The sequence below is a fragment of the Trypanosoma conorhini genome (genome assembly GCF_003719485.1).
Source record: "Trypanosoma conorhini strain 025E chromosome Unknown Tco_14.4_contig_00185, whole genome shotgun sequence".
Taxonomy (NCBI): Eukaryota; Euglenozoa; class Kinetoplastea; order Trypanosomatida; family Trypanosomatidae; genus Trypanosoma; species Trypanosoma conorhini.
Window position 1 is genome coordinate 1 of NW_021704273.1, and position 18,701 is coordinate 18,701.

At 56.1% G+C, this 18,701-nt stretch overlaps 6 protein-coding genes across 6 annotated transcripts, besides 21 other annotated features; all 6 read left to right on the plus strand.

Annotated features, from left to right (window-relative positions):
• Nucleotides 1-230: 230 nt before the first annotated feature.
• Nucleotides 231-259: a sequence feature (GA-rich).
• A 664-nt stretch (nucleotides 260-923) lies between these two features.
• Tco025E_03866 (calpain-like cysteine peptidase) lies at nucleotides 924-2,999 on the plus strand (the record flags this gene model as incomplete). The annotated part of the gene is made up of 1 exon (XM_029370783.1): nucleotides 924-2,999. The coding sequence occupies one exon, from the start codon at nucleotides 924-926 to the stop codon at nucleotides 2,997-2,999; it is 2,076 nt and encodes a 691-aa protein (XP_029229085.1).
• Nucleotides 3,000-3,101: 102 nt separating this feature from the next.
• Nucleotides 3,102-3,128: a microsatellite.
• A 771-nt stretch (nucleotides 3,129-3,899) lies between these two features.
• Nucleotides 3,900-3,936: a microsatellite.
• A 25-nt stretch (nucleotides 3,937-3,961) lies between these two features.
• Nucleotides 3,962-3,990: a microsatellite.
• A 739-nt stretch (nucleotides 3,991-4,729) lies between these two features.
• Tco025E_03867 (calpain-like cysteine peptidase) lies at nucleotides 4,730-6,793 on the plus strand (the record flags this gene model as incomplete). Its single annotated transcript, XM_029370784.1, has 1 exon — nucleotides 4,730-6,793. One exon carries the CDS (start codon nucleotides 4,730-4,732, stop codon nucleotides 6,791-6,793), a length of 2,064 nt encoding a protein of 687 aa, XP_029229086.1.
• Nucleotides 6,794-7,014: 221 nt separating this feature from the next.
• Nucleotides 7,015-7,034: a microsatellite.
• A 38-nt stretch (nucleotides 7,035-7,072) lies between these two features.
• Nucleotides 7,073-7,100: a microsatellite.
• A 732-nt stretch (nucleotides 7,101-7,832) lies between these two features.
• Nucleotides 7,833-7,875: a microsatellite.
• Nucleotides 7,876-7,931: 56 nt separating this feature from the next.
• On the plus strand, nucleotides 7,932-10,124 carry Tco025E_03868 (calpain; the record flags this gene model as incomplete). Its single annotated transcript, XM_029370785.1, has 1 exon — nucleotides 7,932-10,124. The coding sequence occupies one exon, from the start codon at nucleotides 7,932-7,934 to the stop codon at nucleotides 10,122-10,124; it is 2,193 nt and encodes a 730-aa protein (XP_029229087.1).
• Nucleotides 10,125-10,164: 40 nt separating this feature from the next.
• Nucleotides 10,165-10,224: a sequence feature (A-rich).
• A 683-nt stretch (nucleotides 10,225-10,907) lies between these two features.
• Nucleotides 10,908-10,931: a microsatellite.
• A 925-nt stretch (nucleotides 10,932-11,856) lies between these two features.
• Nucleotides 11,857-11,879: a microsatellite.
• Nucleotides 11,880-12,274: 395 nt separating this feature from the next.
• Tco025E_03869 (calpain-like cysteine peptidase) lies at nucleotides 12,275-14,752 on the plus strand (the record flags this gene model as incomplete). The annotated part of the gene is made up of 1 exon (XM_029370786.1): nucleotides 12,275-14,752. One exon carries the CDS (start codon nucleotides 12,275-12,277, stop codon nucleotides 14,750-14,752), a length of 2,478 nt encoding a protein of 825 aa, XP_029229088.1.
• Nucleotides 14,753-15,140: 388 nt separating this feature from the next.
• Nucleotides 15,141-15,169: a microsatellite.
• Nucleotides 15,170-15,195: a microsatellite.
• A 238-nt stretch (nucleotides 15,196-15,433) lies between these two features.
• Nucleotides 15,434-15,479: a sequence feature (A-rich).
• A 34-nt stretch (nucleotides 15,480-15,513) lies between these two features.
• Nucleotides 15,514-15,936, plus strand: Tco025E_03870 (calpain-like cysteine peptidase, Clan CA, family C2; the record flags this gene model as incomplete). The annotated part of the gene is made up of 1 exon (XM_029370787.1): nucleotides 15,514-15,936. One exon carries the CDS (start codon nucleotides 15,514-15,516, stop codon nucleotides 15,934-15,936), a length of 423 nt encoding a protein of 140 aa, XP_029229089.1.
• An 80-nt stretch (nucleotides 15,937-16,016) lies between these two features.
• Nucleotides 16,017-16,079: a sequence feature (A-rich).
• Nucleotides 16,080-16,324: 245 nt separating this feature from the next.
• Nucleotides 16,325-16,357: a microsatellite.
• A 566-nt stretch (nucleotides 16,358-16,923) lies between these two features.
• Nucleotides 16,924-16,942: a microsatellite.
• Nucleotides 16,943-17,004: 62 nt separating this feature from the next.
• Nucleotides 17,005-17,063: a microsatellite.
• Nucleotides 17,064-17,407: 344 nt separating this feature from the next.
• Nucleotides 17,408-17,451: a microsatellite.
• A 43-nt stretch (nucleotides 17,452-17,494) lies between these two features.
• Nucleotides 17,495-17,534: a microsatellite.
• A 370-nt stretch (nucleotides 17,535-17,904) lies between these two features.
• Nucleotides 17,905-17,922: a microsatellite.
• Nucleotides 17,923-18,093: 171 nt separating this feature from the next.
• Nucleotides 18,094-18,134: a microsatellite.
• An 86-nt stretch (nucleotides 18,135-18,220) lies between these two features.
• Nucleotides 18,221-18,613, plus strand: Tco025E_03871 (putative calpain-like protein; the record flags this gene model as incomplete). The annotated part of the gene is made up of 1 exon (XM_029370788.1): nucleotides 18,221-18,613. One exon carries the CDS (start codon nucleotides 18,221-18,223, stop codon nucleotides 18,611-18,613), a length of 393 nt encoding a protein of 130 aa, XP_029229090.1.
• Between the last annotated feature and the right edge of the window lie 88 nt (nucleotides 18,614-18,701).

An 18,701-nucleotide genomic window follows, 5' to 3' on the forward strand; every position in this document is an offset into this window, starting at 1 on the left:
ATCCCTTCACGCGGTGGAATCTCATACACCTTTTTTTAAACTCATTTTTTTTGTTTCTTTGTTGTTGTTGTGTCTCCCGCCCCTTCCTTTCCACGCTTCCGCTTCCCCAGTACATTTTTCGTTAATTGCCGCTGAGCGCTCTGAGGGGCGATCTCCGCTCTCGCCTCCCCGCCCACTTCCCCCGGCCTGCTGCACGCGGCAGCATCGTCCCCGACTCAAGGAAGCGGCCAGGAGGAGGAGGGAGGGAGGGATGAGGCAGCTGCCTGCTTTTTTCCCCCTCCCCCGTTTCCCGCTCCACGGGCTCGGATGCTGTCGGAGGGGGCGGGGAGCCGGGCGGAAGAGAGCAACCCCCCTTCCTCCCCCCCCTCCCTTTCCCGCCCGACCGGTGTGAGTTGCAAACTGAGAGGCAAATAGCGTGCGTGCGTGCGTGTGGGGAGGGGGAGGGGGAAAGCGTAAACTATGTAGAGTTTTTTTTCATGTACGGAAAGCAAATGACTATATTCTACTCGCTGCTGCATCTTGCGGCACGCTCCCCTACCTCGCTCTCACCCACACTTTCTGCATCTTTTTTTTTTTTTGCTCTCTGACTCTCTCACTTCTTGATGTTCTGCGGCTCTGATCGACGACGACGTTGTGGGCGGTGCCTGGCGAAGTCAACGCGGAAACCGCAGACACTAGCAGATACGCACAAACACACCCGCAAGACAAAAGAATAACAATCATAAAACAAAAGTGGCGAAAAAAAACGAGTGGCACGCTCACGCAATCGTTAGCTAGTGAAATTGTATTTTTGCAATTGAGCGCTTAGCAAACAGGGGGGATAGAAAAAAGAAAAGGGCACTTGATAAAGTAGGCAGGAGCCACGAAGCAAGCAACTAGCAACACCGTGTTTATAATCCTTTCTTACACTTATACCAAACAAGATGTCGAACTACGGGTTAAGGGATGGAAATATGAAAACTGACAGTTTCTTTGGCACAGCCGATGAGTTTGATGAGGGAACGGTTGCCGACTGTAACACCTTCTCGGAGTACCGGTACGGACGTCCTGTATACGAGGGGACCTCAACTGCGTGCTTTGACAACGGACTTTTGTACCGTGTCATCGAGGAAAGGCACGGCGGGCGCTGGTCTTTCTACAACGATACCCCAAATTGCATCATGCGTGTAGAAGTGAATTTTAAACCTGGCTCTGAGGTTAAGGCGCTTGGAAATACGTCGCTTAAAAAGGAATCCGACGGATCTTCTGTTTGCACGGTGTCCGTGCACCCACTTGAAACGGAGCTTTTTATAGAGGGCAGCCCGGGTGGATACACAAGCAACATAAAGGCCGAAGGCCTCACGGATGAATACTTGGTAGATCTGGTTGTGGAGGACAAGGAGACAATTGACAAGGAAACCTACGACCTATACCAATTGGTTGGCAAAGATGCCTCATCTGATGAGGCCGTGAAGGCGTGCCTCGCGAACAAGGTGAAGTTTGTGGATTTTGCTTTTCCACCTGAGCAACAGTCAATTCAAATTGGTTCCCTGATGAAGATGAAGATGATCCCACTGGAGCGTCCATGTATGTACTTATCCTATGAAAACGCCAAGCAAGTTCGCCTGTTTCGCAGTGGCGTTCATCCAAACAATATTGATGAGGGTGACTTGGGTGATTCGTGGTTTATTGGTGCTGTGGCCGCCCTTGCGGAGTTTCCAGACAGGGTGCGTGATATATTTCGCCACCCCGTTAGCATTGCGGAAGGAAAGAAGGAACGGGAGCTTGGCATTTATCGTGTCACCTTCAACAAAAATGGCTGGTGGTTGAACGTTATCGTGGACGACTACTTGCCCTGCGCGGGAGGTCGCCCAAAGTTTGCACGTTCCAAGCACGACCCAATGGAGATGTGGGTTTCAATTCTGGAAAAGGCATATGCGAAGATACATGGTGGTTACGGTTTTATCATCGCCGGTGATCCACTGCACGCCTTGCAAGACATATCGGGCTATCCATGCTCCTCCTTTAACAATGCTTTGGCTGAGGCAAGGGTGACTGGGGGGGAGGAGTTGTTTGAACATTTTCTGCAGTACAGTCGTCTTGGCTACCTGGTCATATTTGTAGCTCCCACACGAGAGGCATTGAAAAGTGCCGCAGGTGGAAGGGATGAGTCCGCATACGAGGCTACGGGTCTACGCGCGGGACACGTGTACTCCGTTTTGAAGATAGTACACTTTCCAGAGTATAATCTTCGCCTATTGCAGTTCCGTAACCCTTGGTTTAACGAGGGCGATGCTACCTGGAGTGGAATTTGGAAGAAAGGCGACAAAAAGTGGGATGAGTACGCTGAAGTGCGGGCTGCCTGCGACTACTCGGAGGGGGATGGGTCCATCTTTTACCTTGAGTGGCCGGAGGCCGTAGAGTACTTTATGGGTTGTGGTGTCAGCTTTATTCAACACCCCATGTACGACTTCCGCATTCGCGGCTGCTTCATGCAAAACGTTCCCACCACATGCTTGGAGATTTCCGTGACCACCCCCGTCATTCTCTGCCTTCTGCTCTCTCAGGATGACATGCGTGGCACCGATAAGCGTGAGTATGCCCCACTCATGATAAGTGTCGCGCACGGCTGCGGTGCAGTGACTCCAATGCGCGTGGACCTCAACAGTGGGTTTGACACGGACCACCCTTCCCCCGAGTACGCCTTCTTCCAGACCCGCGAGAGCAGCATGTTCTACGAATTTGTCCCTGAAAGCTCCCCCTACTTGGTGGTGCCACGCTCCATGAGTACGTACCCCATCCTGCCGTACGTCTTGGGCTTGCGCAGTCCGATTGAGGTGGGCACGAAGAATAGCCAGGTGCGTGTGCTGTTCCGTGCGCTCTCCCCCAGCTGCGGCGTCTTTGATAACAGGAGGAACTTTGACGCCTCAACAGTGCCCTGCCAGGCGGAGTTTCAGGTGATGGATCCCGAGCAGTTTTTTCCCGACATCTACGCCGGCACCGTCCTTCAGGTTGAGTAGTTCCTGCCCCACCCCCTACCCTCAGTGAAAAGCGGGGTGGGGCGGCAGGGTGTTAGGGTGCCAGTAAGCGCGGAGCCTCAATCACAACACTCCCGCCGCCTCAAATAAATAAATAAATAAATAAATAAAGGATAGAAAAAAAGCGGTGGCGATGGGGGGGAAGAAAGCGGCTTTCTGTTGGGGCTCCTCTCTGCCCCCTTTTCCCCACTCACAAAAGGGAAAACCGATGAGGGTTGGGACGGAGGCGGGCGGAGGTTTTGGGGGCGCCACGCAGTTCATGGTGTCCTTCGCATTGCCTGCGTCCAAGGGGAAAAAAGTTAATGTAATTAGGCAACGAAAGCAAAAAAAAACAAGCCGAGGCAAGTGACAGCAGCGCCAAGGAGGAGTAATAGAATTGGGGCCCTGACAGCCAGCAAGGGTCGGTGCTAAGGCACCTTTCTTTTTGTTGCTGCGCCCTTTCGTATTTTTGGTTCCTCATAGTTTTCTAGTCTCCATCGCGCCGCCTTTTGACTTGTCTTTTCTCAGCCCTTGATATTCGTCCTGTCGTTCAGTTTCCTTCGTAAAGCCCGAAGAAGAAAATGAATTTTTTTTTTGTAGCGTCTTTTTCTTTTTCTTTTCCACATTCCCCACCCTTCTTCCCTCATGTATGTGCAAAAGACAAATCAACAACACCAAAAGAAAAAAAAAGCGGAAATGATCGTTAGTAGCGTACAGACGGAGTGTAGACGGGAACACAACGAGGATAAAACGGGCGGTGGAAATGCATTTGACGGCAAATGCTTATGTGTCATCTTCGTTTTAATGAACGTTTTTTTTTTTCGCTTTTCCTCTTTCTTCTGCTTGTTAAGGCTCTTCTGAGGACTGGTAGTATGCGGTGGTCTGTCTAACAACCGTCCGCCATTTTATTGTTATTTTTTTTATTTTTCCCTTTCTTTTTTCCTTCATTATGCCAGTCCCCCTCCTTTCTTATATGTTTTTTTTCTTTTTTTTTCACTGGGGCAATGGGGGCCTGTGGGCGGAATCTGCCACCAGATGGGGCCATTTCTTGATGCTAGGGCGTATTGTGCAAATTCCCTGTGTGTCTGTGTTGACTAACTTGCTTCTTTTTTTTTTTGTATTCCGTGTGTGTGTGCGTGTTACCGGTCATGCCACACGCTCAAAGCCAACGCGAGTGCAGGTTTTTTTTTCTTTTTTTGCTCCTCCTCCCGCTTCACAGACCGCCACTTTGTATTTGCACGACGGGAGCCCAGGAGCCATAGCACGTATGCTTTTTGTGAATTCATTTGCTTATGGGTTTATGTGTGTGTGGGCGGGGGGCTGGTATGGGCGCGCACGCGGAACTAACCCGTCGACTTCCGTCGCTGCCCCTTTGCGGGTGTGGGAGGGGCAAGCCCCGGTCCAGGCAAGCGTTCCGTGCCTGAACAGAGTGCGGAGGTAGTAAAACCTCACATTTTTACGTGTACAGCCATTAATTAGTGTTGCCGTCCTTTTTTTTTCTTCTCCTTCTCTCCCTCGCTCCTCTTTTCACTTCGCCTCTGTGCGCAGGCTGTGGGTGCGGAAGGCTGAGCTGCGGCTCTGGCTTTTAGGAAACGGTATTTATACGCACGTAGATATCGCCATTGGTTCGCTTGCACCAAAAGCCGACGAAGTGCAAAAGTTAATGCCGACGTAAGAGGCAGCAAAGGAAAAAGAGAGAGAAAAAAAGCACCACCAAGAACACCGTCCGTAGAATGGCCACAATGCATAGCCAGTCTAGGACGGAATGGGAGGATGGGGAGACTGCGGATGTTGATGAGTTTGGCGAAGCCTCAGTGGAGCCGATTTCTCTAGAAAAAGAAAAGGACAAACCTTGGCGCGAATGTGGTCCCACTTGCGACGGGGAATGGACCTCGTGCTTCGAAGGAGGTTACTTGTTCCGTATTGTCAGTGAGAAGAAGAAGTGGGCGTTTTATAATGACACGAATATGTTTGAGATGCTTGTTGTATTTACCTTTGGGCGGGACTCCCAAATAAAGGCCGAAGGGAACACGAAAATCACGCGTAATGAAAACGGGGAATTTGTGGCGACGGCAGTGATTTACCCACTTGAAACCGTCATGTTCATTTCTGGGAACTGGAGTGGCTACCGGAGTCATGTCGAGGGCCGTCCACTGTCGCGCGGGTATTTGGAGCGGATTGCCCAAGCCAATGAGGGGGACTCGGAGAAGGCAATGCTGGAGGTGAGGCGGCTGTGCCCTTCCGGTGACGCGGAGGTTGTTTTAGCCGCCTGCATCGCGCACAGTGCGCCTTTTGTCGACCCCGAATTTCCGCCGACGTCAAGCTCGCTGGACAAGGGGAAGGGGCTCTTGTCGCCGCTTCCATGGCGGCGTCCGTCGGAGTATCTTCCGAAGGAGCTCGCGGGACACGTGGCGCTGTTTCGGATGCCCGTTACCGCCTTTAGTATGCGCCGCGGGGACCTCAGCGACTCATGGGTCATGACCGCCATGGCTGCCCTGGCCGAGAATGCGGAGTACGTCAAAAATATGTTTCGCCACCCAGTGGACCGCAGCAGGACGGCCAAGGAAGCGGGAGTAGGAGCCCATCGAGTGCTGTTGAACAGGGATGGTATGTGGAAGTCGTACCTGGTGGATAACTATTTACCGGTTGTTGGCAGCGGGCCACGGTTTGCGCAGAATGGCAGCGACCCATGTGAGATGTGGGTGCCGTTGTTGGAGAAGGCGTACGCTAAGCGGAATGGCGGATTTGCCAACATCTGCACGGGTGACCCTCTCATGGCGCTTTGCGACTTTACGGGTTGCCCAACCACGCGCCTTGACACTGCGTTCCTGGGAACCTCAGATAATCCAGACAAGAGCATTGAGTTTTTTGAACGTCTTGTTGCGTTATCTGCTTCGGGGCACATCATTTTGTTTAGCACGCCTGGTCTCGGCTCTGACAAGGCCAAATTGATCAACTACAAGGAGCGGGGCATCGCCATTGGTTACGCGTTGGCGGTTCTCAATGTGCGGCGCATCAGCGGCTACTGTTTGCTTCGCCTGCGCAATCCGTGGAGCAGGGGCGTGCGGTGGGAAGGAAATTGGGGTCCAGCCTCGCGTCTCTGGGACGAGCATCCCGAGGTGGCGGCAGCGTGCCCCGGCCACGACGGCGCGGAGGGCTCGCTGTGGATGGACTGGGATGAGATGAAAGAGTACTTTGTCGGGTGCGGGGTGGTCTTCAACCTCCTGCGACACTACGACTACCGCGTGCCTGGCATCTTCGCCGGTGCTGCCCCGAGCGTGTGTCTGGAGATCGCCGTTGCGGCCCCCGTGACGCTCGCCTCGACGCTGTCGCAGCCGGAGCACCGCGGCACCGAGAGGGAGGCGCTCGACTACGAGCCACTCATGCTGAGCTTGGCCTACGGCACGGGCCACGCCGAGGAGTTCGCGGTGGTGGCCAACACCTCGAAGGATGCCGAGAACCCGCACAGCGCCTACGTTTTCCTTCACGGACGTGACTTGAGCATGATCTACGAGTTCCGGCCCGAGCACTCCCCATACTTGCTTCTGCCGCGGCGCATGGAGCTCGCCGCCGAAACGGAGGCGGCGACGCTGCCCTTTACGCTGGGGCTACACTCGCCCACCCGCATAACAGAGAGAGGGGCGGTCAGTGTCGCCTTCAGGGCGCTCTCGGCGAGCAATGAGGTGTTTGAAAACTACCAACAATTCACCAACGACGGGGCGGCAGTCTCTGCGACGTATCAAGTCAAGTTCCCCAATTCCCGCCTGGAGGAATTGACGGCAGACCGGATTGTGTAGCAGGGAAGTAGAAGAGAAACGAGGCGGCGTGCGGCAATGACGATGAGCGAGGTTGAGGCCAACACGGTTTTAATCACTCCCAACCCCCCACTCCCGTAAAAAACAAAAACAAAACAAAACAAAGACCTATACATATCTGGCTTCGTGCTCTTCTTTTGCTGTCGGAGCGGAGGCGGACGTCGATGTAAATAAAAGCACCACACAGAGACGGAAGCACAGAAATATATATATATATATATATCCCGTGAACTATGCATACCCGTAGTCATGCTTTGTTTACGTGCGCGTGCGCGTGCGCGTGCGCGTGGGTGGGAACTGCGCGGCCAAGGGCCCACTTCCCAACTGGTGGGTGGGTGAGGAGGGCGATCGTGCCAAGCTGTACAGCGCTTGGCTTTCTGGGCGCTTCGCTTTTCGAGTCCCACGGGGTCGACCGCGCGGGGTGCGAATCCGCTTGAATGTCTTCTTTGTGCCTCGCCGCAGCATTTCATTTAACAACCATTGAGAAACTTAAGAAGTGTATTTTCTACAAGATGATTTGGTGAAGTATTTTATGCATTTTATAAAGCGACCTTTCGTACCACACGCGGGGAGACTGTCGTTTGGTTTTTGGGTTGCTCTTCTCCCTCGTTTTCCCTCCTTTTTTTTGTTCTTAACTATTTCCCACCTTCCCTGAGAATGTGCAACAGCCAACGCCAAACCCTGGCGCTATGTATTTGCACGGATGTGTCAGAAGCCCTCGTGCCGGGTTTGCCGACGCCTGGGCGCCGCACACAACCTGCGTCTCTCTCTCTCTGTGTGTGTGTGTGCTTGTGTTCCTCACCACAGTTTTTTTCTGCCCTTTCGTCTGTTTGTGCTGCCTCAATTGCGCTGCTAACTCCAAGGCCAGCGAAGTTAACCTCGAAGAGGAAAGTTACGATAATAAGTCCGTTTTTTTCTTTTCTTGTTTACGCGAAAGGACAGGGAATTGTGAGCGCGAAAAAGAAGCACAAAAAATTGAGAGGTTTTTTGGAGCCCTCTTCAAACAAAGCCGCATACTTGTTTTTCATTTTCGTTTTCGTTTTTTTTTCTTCTCTTTTTTGTTTCTCCTTGACGCGAAACCCTGACGGGGGTGAGAGGGGACTGACGCATACAGGCAGCTATGGGTTGTGGGGCATCGACGGCGCAGAAGCTGTCAAGGCCGGCGCATGACAGGCGCAACACCTTCGAGCGGAAGGAGGGGAAGAAGAAGGCGGGCGACAAGGCCGCGGACGAGTTTGAGGAGCAGACGATGAAGCCGCTGCCGCAGAAGACGGAGTTTGAGAAGAAGTTTAAGTGTGGTGCACCGTCGGTGGTCAGTGAGGACATCACCCCATGCTTTGACCACGGACTGCTCTACCGCATTGCGAAGGACGATGTATGGCTGTTCTACAACGACACACGCAACTACGAGATGCATGTGGAGTTTACGTTTGGCCGAACCTCCCTGATTCGCGCGCTGGGCAACACGAAGGTGAAGCAGGTGGAGGAGAGCGGGGAGTACGTGGCCGAGGCCGTCGTGTACCCCACAGAGACGGTTGCGTACGTGAAGGGGTCTATTGCCGGCTTCAAGAGCAAAATCAAGGCGCTTCCGTTGTCCGAGGAGTACCTGCAGGAGCGGGTGCGTCTGTACAACAGGCTGATAGAACCCGAGATGAATAGGGTGCGGGAGTTTGCCGAGGACTCTTCCACTGACGATGCCATCCTCGCGGAGTGCATTCGCCAGACGATGCCGTTTATTGACATTCACTTTCCGCCCAATCAGGGCTCCATCACACGGGGGTCCGAGCGGCCGATGAAAACCGTGATGTGGGCCCGCCCACACATGTACCTCCCGGACGGCTACTCCTCCCTGGTGCGTCTCTTCCGCAATAAGATCAGCCCCATGCGGGTGGACTTGGGGGAGCTGGGGGACAGTTGGCTGGTGTGCGCCATTGCCGCCCTCGCCGAGTGCCCGGATATGGTGCGAAACATGTTCCGCCACCCGCGCAAGCCGGAGCTGACGGCGGATGAGCGGGCCCTGGGGGCCTATCGGGTGACGTTCAACAAGAACGGCTGGTGGAGGAACGTTGTCGTGGATGACTACCTGCCTGTCCTTGGTGGACGGGCCAAGTACGCCAGGTCGCTTGATGATCCATGTGAGATGTGGGTTTCCATCCTGGAAAAGGCGTACGCCAAGGTGCATGGCAGCTACGCCAACATCGTTGTCGGGGATCCACTGCTTGCCTTGCAGGACCTCTCAGGCTACCCAACCACGCGCTACGATGAGTCTTTTGCAAGCGACATTGAAACAGGCGATACCGAGTTGCTTGAGCGCCTGGATCGCTACAGCCGTAGTGGGTACTACATTGGCTTGATCACGCCTGTTAGAGATGCCGAGAACGAGGAAAAGGAGAGCCTCTACAAGGAGGCGGGGTTAATGATGGGGCACATGTATACAGTCACGGCGGTCCGCCGTTTTGTGGAGGAAAAAATCTATCTCTTGTGCATCCGTAATCCTTGGGCTGCGGGCGTGGAGTGGAATGGAGAGTGGAACGCCAAGGACCCCAAGTGGGCGGAGCACCCTCGCATTGCTGAGGTCTGTGCGCCAGCTACTCCAGAGCCCGGCACCTTCTGGATGTCCTGGAGCGACGCGCAGCGGTACTTCAACGGCTGCGGTGTGGCTTTCCTCCGCTCAATGGGCGTGGATTACCGCATCCGCGGCGACTTTGTCCACGGCGTTCCCCAGTTCTGCGTTCAGCTCACCGTGAGGAAGGCGGCGAGCTTCGGGTGCATGCTTTCCCAGCAGGACCATCGGGGCACGGCAAAGGCGCGGGAGGAGTATCCGCCGATCATGCTGACGCTTAGCAGCGGTCGCGGTTCCCTGGACACGATGCAGGTGGAGTGCAACACCAACCTCGACTTTGACAACCCCACCAACCAGTTCACCTTTATGCAGAGCCGCGACGTGGGCATGCTCTGCAGCCTCACCCCGGAGTGCTCGCCCTACCTCCTCGTCCCGCGGGTGATGTCGGAGGAGGCCGCCGTGCCCTACGTTCTTAGCCTCTTCTTCGACGGCAAGCTCGGGGGCGACGTCAAGGCGGAGCTCCTGGCGCTCCCCGCGGACTGCCAGGCCTTTGCCAACTTCCCCTCCTTCTCGGGCAAAGGCACACCCGTGACGACGAAGTTTCAGGTGCGCTGCCCCGGCGCCGGGTACCCGCAGAAGTTCATGAACAAGGAGCTCACGGAGAGCACGAACGTGCCGAAGGAAAAGAAGAGGCGGGGGAGGGCGCCCACCGCGCGCCCCAGCGATGGCGGAAATGCCGTGCGCTCCTAGGCCTGGTGAGTGTGGGGACGGCGCGGAGAGAGGGAAGGGTAAAAAAAAAGAAAAGGCAAAGTAAAACGAAACAAAGACAAAAAAAACTAAAACAAAACAAGCTGAGCCAGCTGGAACTAAGACACGCAAGCAAAAAAAAAAAACGGGTCCCATTGTCTCTTCACCTCCCTCCAATATGCTACGGGGGAGGAGGCGTATTTTCTGCTGTTGGCAAAGGCAAAGAAAAACACGTCGAATGAAGAGGCAAGGCAACGACAAGCAAAAGCCGTTAGAGGGACGGGGGAAACCAATGTCCTCCAAGATTAGTCTGGTGCGTGGGGTGGGGAGTAAGGGATAAATACAGCAGCAACAAATACAAGACGAGAAGGAGCAATGATGTTAAGTGTATGTAATACGTTGGTTTCGCCTCTCTCTTGGGGTTTCCGCAGGTGCCTCTCTCGGCCACAATTCCTCTCGGAGGCGAGTTGCATAGAGTCACACCACACGTGAAAAATAGGGGAAGGGCCGGCGAGCAACCATGAGAGAGGCCGTAGCGGCAAATTCAACGAAGAGAAGAGAAGGAAAGAACGATGATAGGAGGCCCTGCTATGTGAGACTAAAACCAAGTGTACCCCTCTTTTCGCTCCTTCTCTCTCTCTCCCTCCGTGTATGTATATGATATATATGCAGAGTGAAGGGCGGCCACACGTGTCAGATAACATGTACATGCCCATTTCGTAGGAGAAGGTGTGGGGAGGATGCGACGAGCTCCCGAGAACGGGCGGTGGGGGGGCGCGGCGCCTGTTTTTTTTCTCTTTTTTTTCTTTTACTGTTCCCCTGTCATTGGAACATGGCTGTTGGGTGTTCTGTTGGCCTTGGTATATGTACTCGGAATACTCCTTCTGCCTCGCTTTGTGTTTTTGAGATGCGAGGAAGAAAACAAAAAAAAAAGCACACAGGTACAAAAATATGTACAATATATTACAATATTTGAGCTTCTGCCCCTGCTTGTTTTGGCCTTTCCCCCCTCTCTTTTCTCGTGTTAGTTGCAGTTTTCAGCCTACGGGTGTGTGCGTACCGAGGCTGCGCGGGTGTGTGTAACTAAAGATGCGGACAGGCGGTTGATGTATCCGTGGCACGGGGCCGCAGAGTAACGATCGGTGGGAGGCGGCGGCGAAGCGGGGGAAAAGAAGTAGGGATGAGTGAAGGAGGGAGGGGTGGGTTGGTTTTAGCGGAACGTGGCCGTGGCCAAATTTTTTAAATTATTTCGTCTCCATGTATGTGTGCGTTTCTTATTTTTTTTTGTTTTTCTGCGGGTTTCCCGGAACCGTCTTGGCAGCTTGAAGCTTTCTTTGTTTCTTGTTTTGTTATTATTATTCATTTTTGTTTTCCTTCTTTCTCTGTGTTTTCGCTTTTTTGTTTTTGTTTTTTATGCCTTTTTTTTTGTCTTTTGTTTTCTTCTTTGCGTTCCGTTGCTCTTGCCCTCTTCGCTCCCGGGCCCTTTTTTCCGCCTGCCGTCCCCCCTCCGTCCTCTCGGCCGCTGCGGCGGGGGTTCCACCGTCGCCCCACACATTTTTTTTCTTTGTTTTTCCTCTTATTACTTTTCTTCGCGTCGGCTCCCGCTCTCGCGCCGCTGCCGCGGCTTGCCGCGACCGCGCCGTGGCTCCGGCGCCCCGCCGCAGAGGACTCGATAAGGCGCCGCTGCGCCTGGACGGACGATTCTGCTTGCGCCCTCCCCCCACGCACGCTGCAGGTTTTTGTTGTTGTTGTTTTTGTGGCCGTCGTCTTCTCGCTTTTTTTCTTCTCGCATTGCCGCTTGGCCTCCCCGCAGGCAAGGGAAAAGGCTTGCAGACAACAAGATCCCTCTCCCCCCAGCCCAGCAGAAGTAAAGGGGGGAGAAAAAAAAAAGCGGGGAGGGGGGAGGAGGGGGGCGCCACATCCTCTTCACTTGATTTCTTTTTCCACTTCCCTTTGGCCGCGGACACGCCCCAAGTTGCGTCGGGCACGCGACGCAGGTGTTGCATAGGCGGGCCGCGGGTGTGCCTAGTGGAGGTCCTCACTGGCCCCGGTTTGGTTTCCTCTTTCTCTGTCGCGCGGGAGCGCGTCTGAGGCGGAAACACACGTGTTTGTGTGGGGGGTTTTCCGTTCCCACTCCACGCGGCTTTGTGGGGATGGGGGGTGGAGCTTCCGCCGCAAAGGGGGGCGAGACTGCCGCGAGCACTCGTAGCGACTCCCTAATAACTCATGCCAGCGGCATTGACGCAGGTTTTGCGGCCGCCTCCACCTCTAAAGGAATTCTCAAAAACGGCCAGCAGGCGAGACCATATGACACGTTCCAGGACTACTCATTGGAGTGGCAACTGCCGGATTTGGCTACGCCTTGTATTCCGCTTCCGGCCGCCCAACCACTTCCCGTGACTATTGCGGACTACTCGCTTCATGGGACAGCTTCAAGCCGGCACACCGCGGGTCTTGTCGATCACTGCGGCGGCGTCAGGACGGACGGAAGGCCCTTTCCGGCGCAGGTGTATAATTATCAAGGCAGGGGCTGCGGTAGATTTAAGCACGGCTATCCGGCGTTGTGCGGCGGTGATGACGTGATACCGATTCCCCTGCTCACGGACGTGGGCGGTGTGGTCTTTTGCTATCGTATTCTGAGCGTGGACGGAAGCCGATGGAGTTTCTACAATGACACCGTCACCTACGAGCTGGAGGTGGTTTGCGTGTTTAGCGCCGCCTCTCAAATCCAGGCGCTGGGTTTGACGTCGCTGCATGAACGCTCGGATGGGCGAGCGGAGCTGCGCCTTGTGGTGCACCCAGGAGAGACGCAGGAATTTGCATCCGGCGATGTGGAGCGCTACGAGGAGGACATCCGTCTAAGCTATGTAAGTCGTGCCTTCATAGGCGCCTCTGCCCGGGCTTGCGAGCCATTTTTGCGGGATGAGAAGGCGGGTATATATGCCTTGCTTGCAAAAAAGGGGAAAAAGGCGGAACCAGGAAACCGCTGGGGCGTCACCAGTGAGGAGCTCCTGCGCTGGTGTGTGGGGGAGCACGTGCCGTTTTTGGATTTGGAGTTTCTCCCCAATTTTCGCTCCCTGGTTGGGAGAGAAGCGGAAACGGAGAGCCAGGTCCTATGCGGCTGGTGTAAGCCGAAGAATTACATACCGGCAGAGGCAGTGGCGGGGGAGCCTCGCGTCCTTCGCAGCCTTCCGCGGCCGATGAATGTGGGGGTTAGTCTGACGGGGGGTCAAGGCGTCGTGTGTGCGCTGGCGATACTGGCGGAGGACTTTGCCGCGGTGGAGCGGCTTTTCCGGCATCCGATGGGCCGCGCCGCCGCAGCCGAGGAGCAACACATGGAGGCGAGTAGAGTGACGCTGTGCAAGAGCGGCTGGTGGACCGCTGTCGTCGTGGACCATTACTTCCCCGTGCTCAACATGAAATTGCTCGGTGGGAAGTGCATCGACGACCCCGCGGAGTTGTGGGTGGCGGTGGTGGAGAAGGCGTACGCCAAGCTGCGGGGGAGCTACCTCGGGCTGGCTGCCACAGACGCGCTGCGTGCGTTGGAGGAGCTTACCGGGTATCCCACGTGCCGCTGGGATGGCGTGCTGCAGGACGCCGGCCGGCATGAGGAGCTCTTTGATAAGCTCTGCCGCTTTTGCGAGTTGGGGTTCACCGTTGTCTTGGATCGGCCCAACCTCGCCTCCGGTGAGAGGGCGGTTCAGCGGCTTGGGCTAGAGAAGGGGAGCGCATGCGTGGTGCTCGGCGTGAAGAGGTTTCAGCCGATGCCTGTCAGTGGGGACCAGGGCAAGGACTCGCAAGCAGGCACGCATCGCCTTGTGCGGATTCGGAATCCATTTGGCAGCAGCCGTGACTGGATTGGCGCCTGGAACTGGGGCGATCCTGCATGGCGGGCCCATCCGGCAATAGCTGCGCAGTGCGGCTTCGGAAGGGACGAGGCCGATGACGGCTCCTTCTGGATGGAGTGGCGCGACGTCGTGCGTTGCTTTCGCGGGTGCGGGGCCTGCTTCACCCACAACTCCTTTTACGAGTACCGCGTGGAGGGCAGCTTCGGCCGGGGCGGGGTCCCAGGCTGCGTGATCAAGCTGGAGGTTAGCCGGAGCCTGTACGTTATGGGGATGCTGCAGCCGGAGCTGCAGGGCGGCGGCGGCGGCGGAATGCAGCCTGTTTTGCTGCAACTGTCGCGACGCCGCCTCGCGGAGGAGCAGCCGCGTCGGGCCTCAGTAAAGCGCTCCGAGGGACGGCAGCAGGAAGTCGTGCTGAATTCCACCGCGGACTGCGACTGCCCGAGCCCCAGCGTGTTGACCTTCCGCGCCTCCCCGCAGGTGAGCCTCATCGCCGCGCTGCTGCCGGAGCACAGCCCCTACTACCTCATCCCCCGCACCACCTCCACCGCCACCGCGGCGGCGTACGTCCTGGGCCTCTTCACCAGCGCCCCCTGCGGCGACGGCGGGGAGGGCGCGCCTGCGGCACGCAGCGCCTCCCTGTCCGCCTCCGCTTCCTTTCCGCCTCCGCCTCCCAGCCCGCCTGCGGCGGCGCCGTCGTGCAAGCCAAATTCGTGCGTCTTTCCGCAAAGACGAAAGTTTTTGCCGGCAGCCTGCAGTTTGAGGTGTCGTCGGAGACGCCGGTGAAGTGCCGGTATCAGGCCGTCTCCCCGCTCGCCTCCCCGCTCACGTTCCCGTCGATGTTTACTGACAAGTGTATACGGTAGGCCCCATGTACAGACCGTCTAACGGCCCCTCCTCCCCCCTTTTTCTTCTTTACCTCTTTGCCCGTTTTACTGGCGTCTTGGCAGCTGTCAGCAACGCGGTGGCGAACTAATTAACCTTCCCCGCCTTCCTCCATTTTTCTTCCGTTTTTTTTGTTTTGGGGGGGGGGGGGAGGGGTTTCCTCCCACGTCGTTTATACGGTTCCTTTCCGCCTCTTTTTATGCCATGTGTTTATCGCCTGCCATCGGCGCGGCTCTACTGGCAGTGGAACTCCTGCTGCTAACTGCGCGCGCACGTTGTTGCCGGCCCTCTGCCTCTCTCGCTCCCTCCCTCCCTCCCACGCACACGCACGCCCCGCTGCCGCTTGCCCTGAGCAGCTCTGCAGCGTATTGCCGGCGCACCTCCGCCTTTTCTCCTCCACGCACTTGCGCCTCACGCCTGCACAAGAAGGAAGTTTACAAGCCAGACAGCAGCAGGCTCCTCAGCAAGTTCGCGCACGTCGCTCCTCAGCTTCGTTAAGGGAAGGAATAACACAGGACAGAGAAGAGGACAATTCCGCAGTACACGGGAATAAAGAAGGAAAGGAGACTTGTGCACGAACGGGAACAGAGAAATAAATAATAACAAAAAAGAAGTAAAGAAAAAAAAGCCCGGCAAAAGTAAACCGCACTGAGGCAAAAGACATGGGCTCACCATACTCGAAGTACGGCTCGCACGGGCTGCTTGCCAACCCAGAAATGCATGGTGACCTGGAGACGTGGCTTTTTAACGGGCTCCTGCTTCGCGTCATTGACACAAGCACCGGCACGTGGGCCTTCTTCAACAACTCCAAGGACTACGAGTTTCACATCACCTACCTGCTCAACGCGGACAGCATGGTGGAGCCGCTGAACAAGACCACCATCGAGGTCCAGGACGACGGCATCCTGTGCGAGATGATGGTGTACCCGCTAGAGACGCAGCGGTTCATCGTCGGCGAAGTCACCGGCTACGAGAGCAAAATCGAGGCCCTTCCCCTCTCGGACGACTACCTGCAGTCCCACCCAAACATCGACGAGCGCGCGTACTGCCGCCGCCTCGTGCCCCCCAGCGCCTCCCAGTTTTAGGCACGGACGGGGTGACAGTGCGTGCACGAAGGAGCAGAAGACAAGCAGAGTAAGCGGAGGGACGAGCGAAGGGGGAATGTAAAAAAAAAAGCAAAAGGAAACCAAAAGCCCAAAAAAACGAAAACAAAAAACAAAACAAGACAGTAGTAGTGGCAGAAAATGCGGGGGGGGGGACGTGCGGCACAGAAGAGGGAGTAAAGCAAAACAAGGGTGAAATGCTGTCCGTGAGCAGGCTGGTGGCCCGGGGCGAGCCCCCATGAGGCTGACGGTGTGGGGTGTGGGCGGGGAAGTGAGTTGCGGGTGTCCGGGCGAAGTGCGCGGGTGGAGCTGCAGCCGAAAAAGGCGGACTGGCAGCCTGGCCCCCTTCGCCGGGGGAATTGCCTCTTCCTTATTATTATTGCTATTATTATTATATATTTTTTCTCCCCTTGCGGCTCGCCCCCTCACCCCCGCTCCGGCTCCCCAACCGCGGTGGAGATTAGGTATTATACCCGCCTCCATCAATGCGCCTGCACGCTCTATTTGTCCCCCCCCCATCTCCTCCTCGTCGCCCTCGTTGCAGCTCTCGCTGCAGTGTCGGCGTATACATCGTCATGCAATCGCAAAGATCTTTTTGTTCTACAGTTTTATTTGCTTTTTCTTTTTTCATTTCTCGTTTTTCGCAGCATCTTTTTATGTCTTTGCTTTTCGCATTTTTCCCCACGTTTTTCCCTTGTTTTTTTTTCCTGTTTTTGTTTCCGGTGATGATGCCCCCGGAAGAAAACGGCACGCGCGAGAGAAATAACGGCCGCCGCGCCTGCCGGCCTTCTCTGCTGTGCTCCCTCCCCTCACGGTCGGGCGTAAACGTTGCACCGTCCCACAGCTGTGGGGCGGTGGCAGGAGAGTAAGCGGAGCGCTGAGCCCGACGGGGCGAATACGCGGGCAGAAGCCGCGGAGAGAGCGTGGGCCCAAAAAGATACTCTCCCCCTGAGCGGAGCTGGGAGGGGGGTGTGCGTGTGTGTGTGTGCGGAGGCACTGATGTCTCTTCGTTCCACCCCTCCCTCGTTTCCGGTCTATTTTCTGCTTTACTTTTTTTTTTCTTCGTTGTTTGTATGCCTCCCTGCAAGTTTGTTTGCTTCTTTGTTTGTCGCCGCTGGGTGTTTGTGACGTGTGCCCCGGCATAGCGGCGGTCAGTGACGAGGCGCAAGGCAGGCGGGTCTGGCGGGCGGGGCGGCAGGGACGGCGGTACAAAAAAAAACAATGACAAAAAAGACGATGCTGCACCGCAGTCCGGCAGTAGCGCCAAACTATGTGCCATGAAACTCTTTTCCTCCCTCTCCCTGTCTCTCTCCCTTTTTATTTCCTTCCCGCCGTGTCTGTTGTGTGCCGCCCGCCGTTCCCCGCTCGCCCGTTCGTTTGTTTCTCTTCTCCCCGCCCCCGCCTGCTCTTGCGGCGCGACGTCTCGCATTCATGTTATTGTGAATAATTCGACCGCTTGTCGTTCTCTTCGCTTTTTAATTTCGTTTTTCGTTTTTCACCTCTTCGGCCCCCTTGCTGTTGCAGCACTGCCTACTTGCAGCCGCCCCCCTTCCCCCTCGTTCCCTCCCTCCCTCCCTCCCCGCGCGGAGGCACAGCGGCAAACAACAGTCTGTGGAGGGAGGGAGGGGACGAGGGGGAAGGGGGGAAGAGAGAAAATTACATGCGTCTGCCTGTGTCTGTGTGCGGGGCGGCGGGAGGGGGGTGGCTGCGGTCGCCGGCGGAGAGACGTGAAAGGCGACGACGGAGGTGGGGCGGGAGACCGCCGCTGCCGCTGTGGCGGGCGTTAGGGCATAACTACTTCACCCCCGCGCGCGAATGTGAGCGGAGGAGCACTGAGAGGTGGGTGTCCGGTAAAGAAGGCCACGCGCAGCGGCGGCGGCTGCGCCTTCACGCAACCCCCTTCCCTGCCTGGATGTGTATATGCTTGTGTACTTGTGACTTAAAAAAAAGCTCTCTCTCTCTCTCTCTTCCTTTCACTGTTTTACGCACTCCTCACTTTGCTGTGTGTGCGTGTGTCTCTGCCGCTGCGGCGTCCCTGCTGACCTCCCTGGCTGCCTTGTCTTTTTCCCGTCTCCTCTTTTTCCACACGGGCACCGTGTCTCGGACGAGACGACCCGCGAAAGAAAAGCAAGAGGCAACTTTTTTCGCTTTTTTGTTGTTGTTGTTGTTTTTTTTTGGTTCCATTTCACGCTATTTCTTCGTGGCTGTGCGCGTCGGGCCACATATTTTTACTGCCGTGCAAACACATTTTTGGGCCGCGCTTGGGATGGGCTCCTCCTCCTCCAAAGTTCACTACGTGAACGGGACGCCGACCTTCAAGGAGGCGACGAAGGTGCACCCCATGTTCAACGGCCTGCTCTTTCGCCTCTGCGACCCCAGCAGCAACCGCTGGGGCTTCTACAACGACTCCCGCGAGTACGTCATGCACGTCGCCATCCTCTTCGACTACGACAGCCAGATTGTGCCGCTCGGCTCAGCCACCGCCTACCGCATCGACGACCCCGAGGAGGGCAGGGAGGATGACATGGGGAAGTACGTCGTGGAGGTGGACATCGCCCCGCTCACCACGGAGATGTTCGTGGAAGGGCGGGTCACCGGGTGGAACATCGACACCCTCGAGGCACGGACGGCCACGGACGAGCAGGCGTTCCGTCTCTAGGCGCGACGCGGCGGCCCCAGCACGGAGACGCGTCATATACATATATATGGTATTTATGCTTTGTAGCACCAAAGAAGCGGGGTGGTGG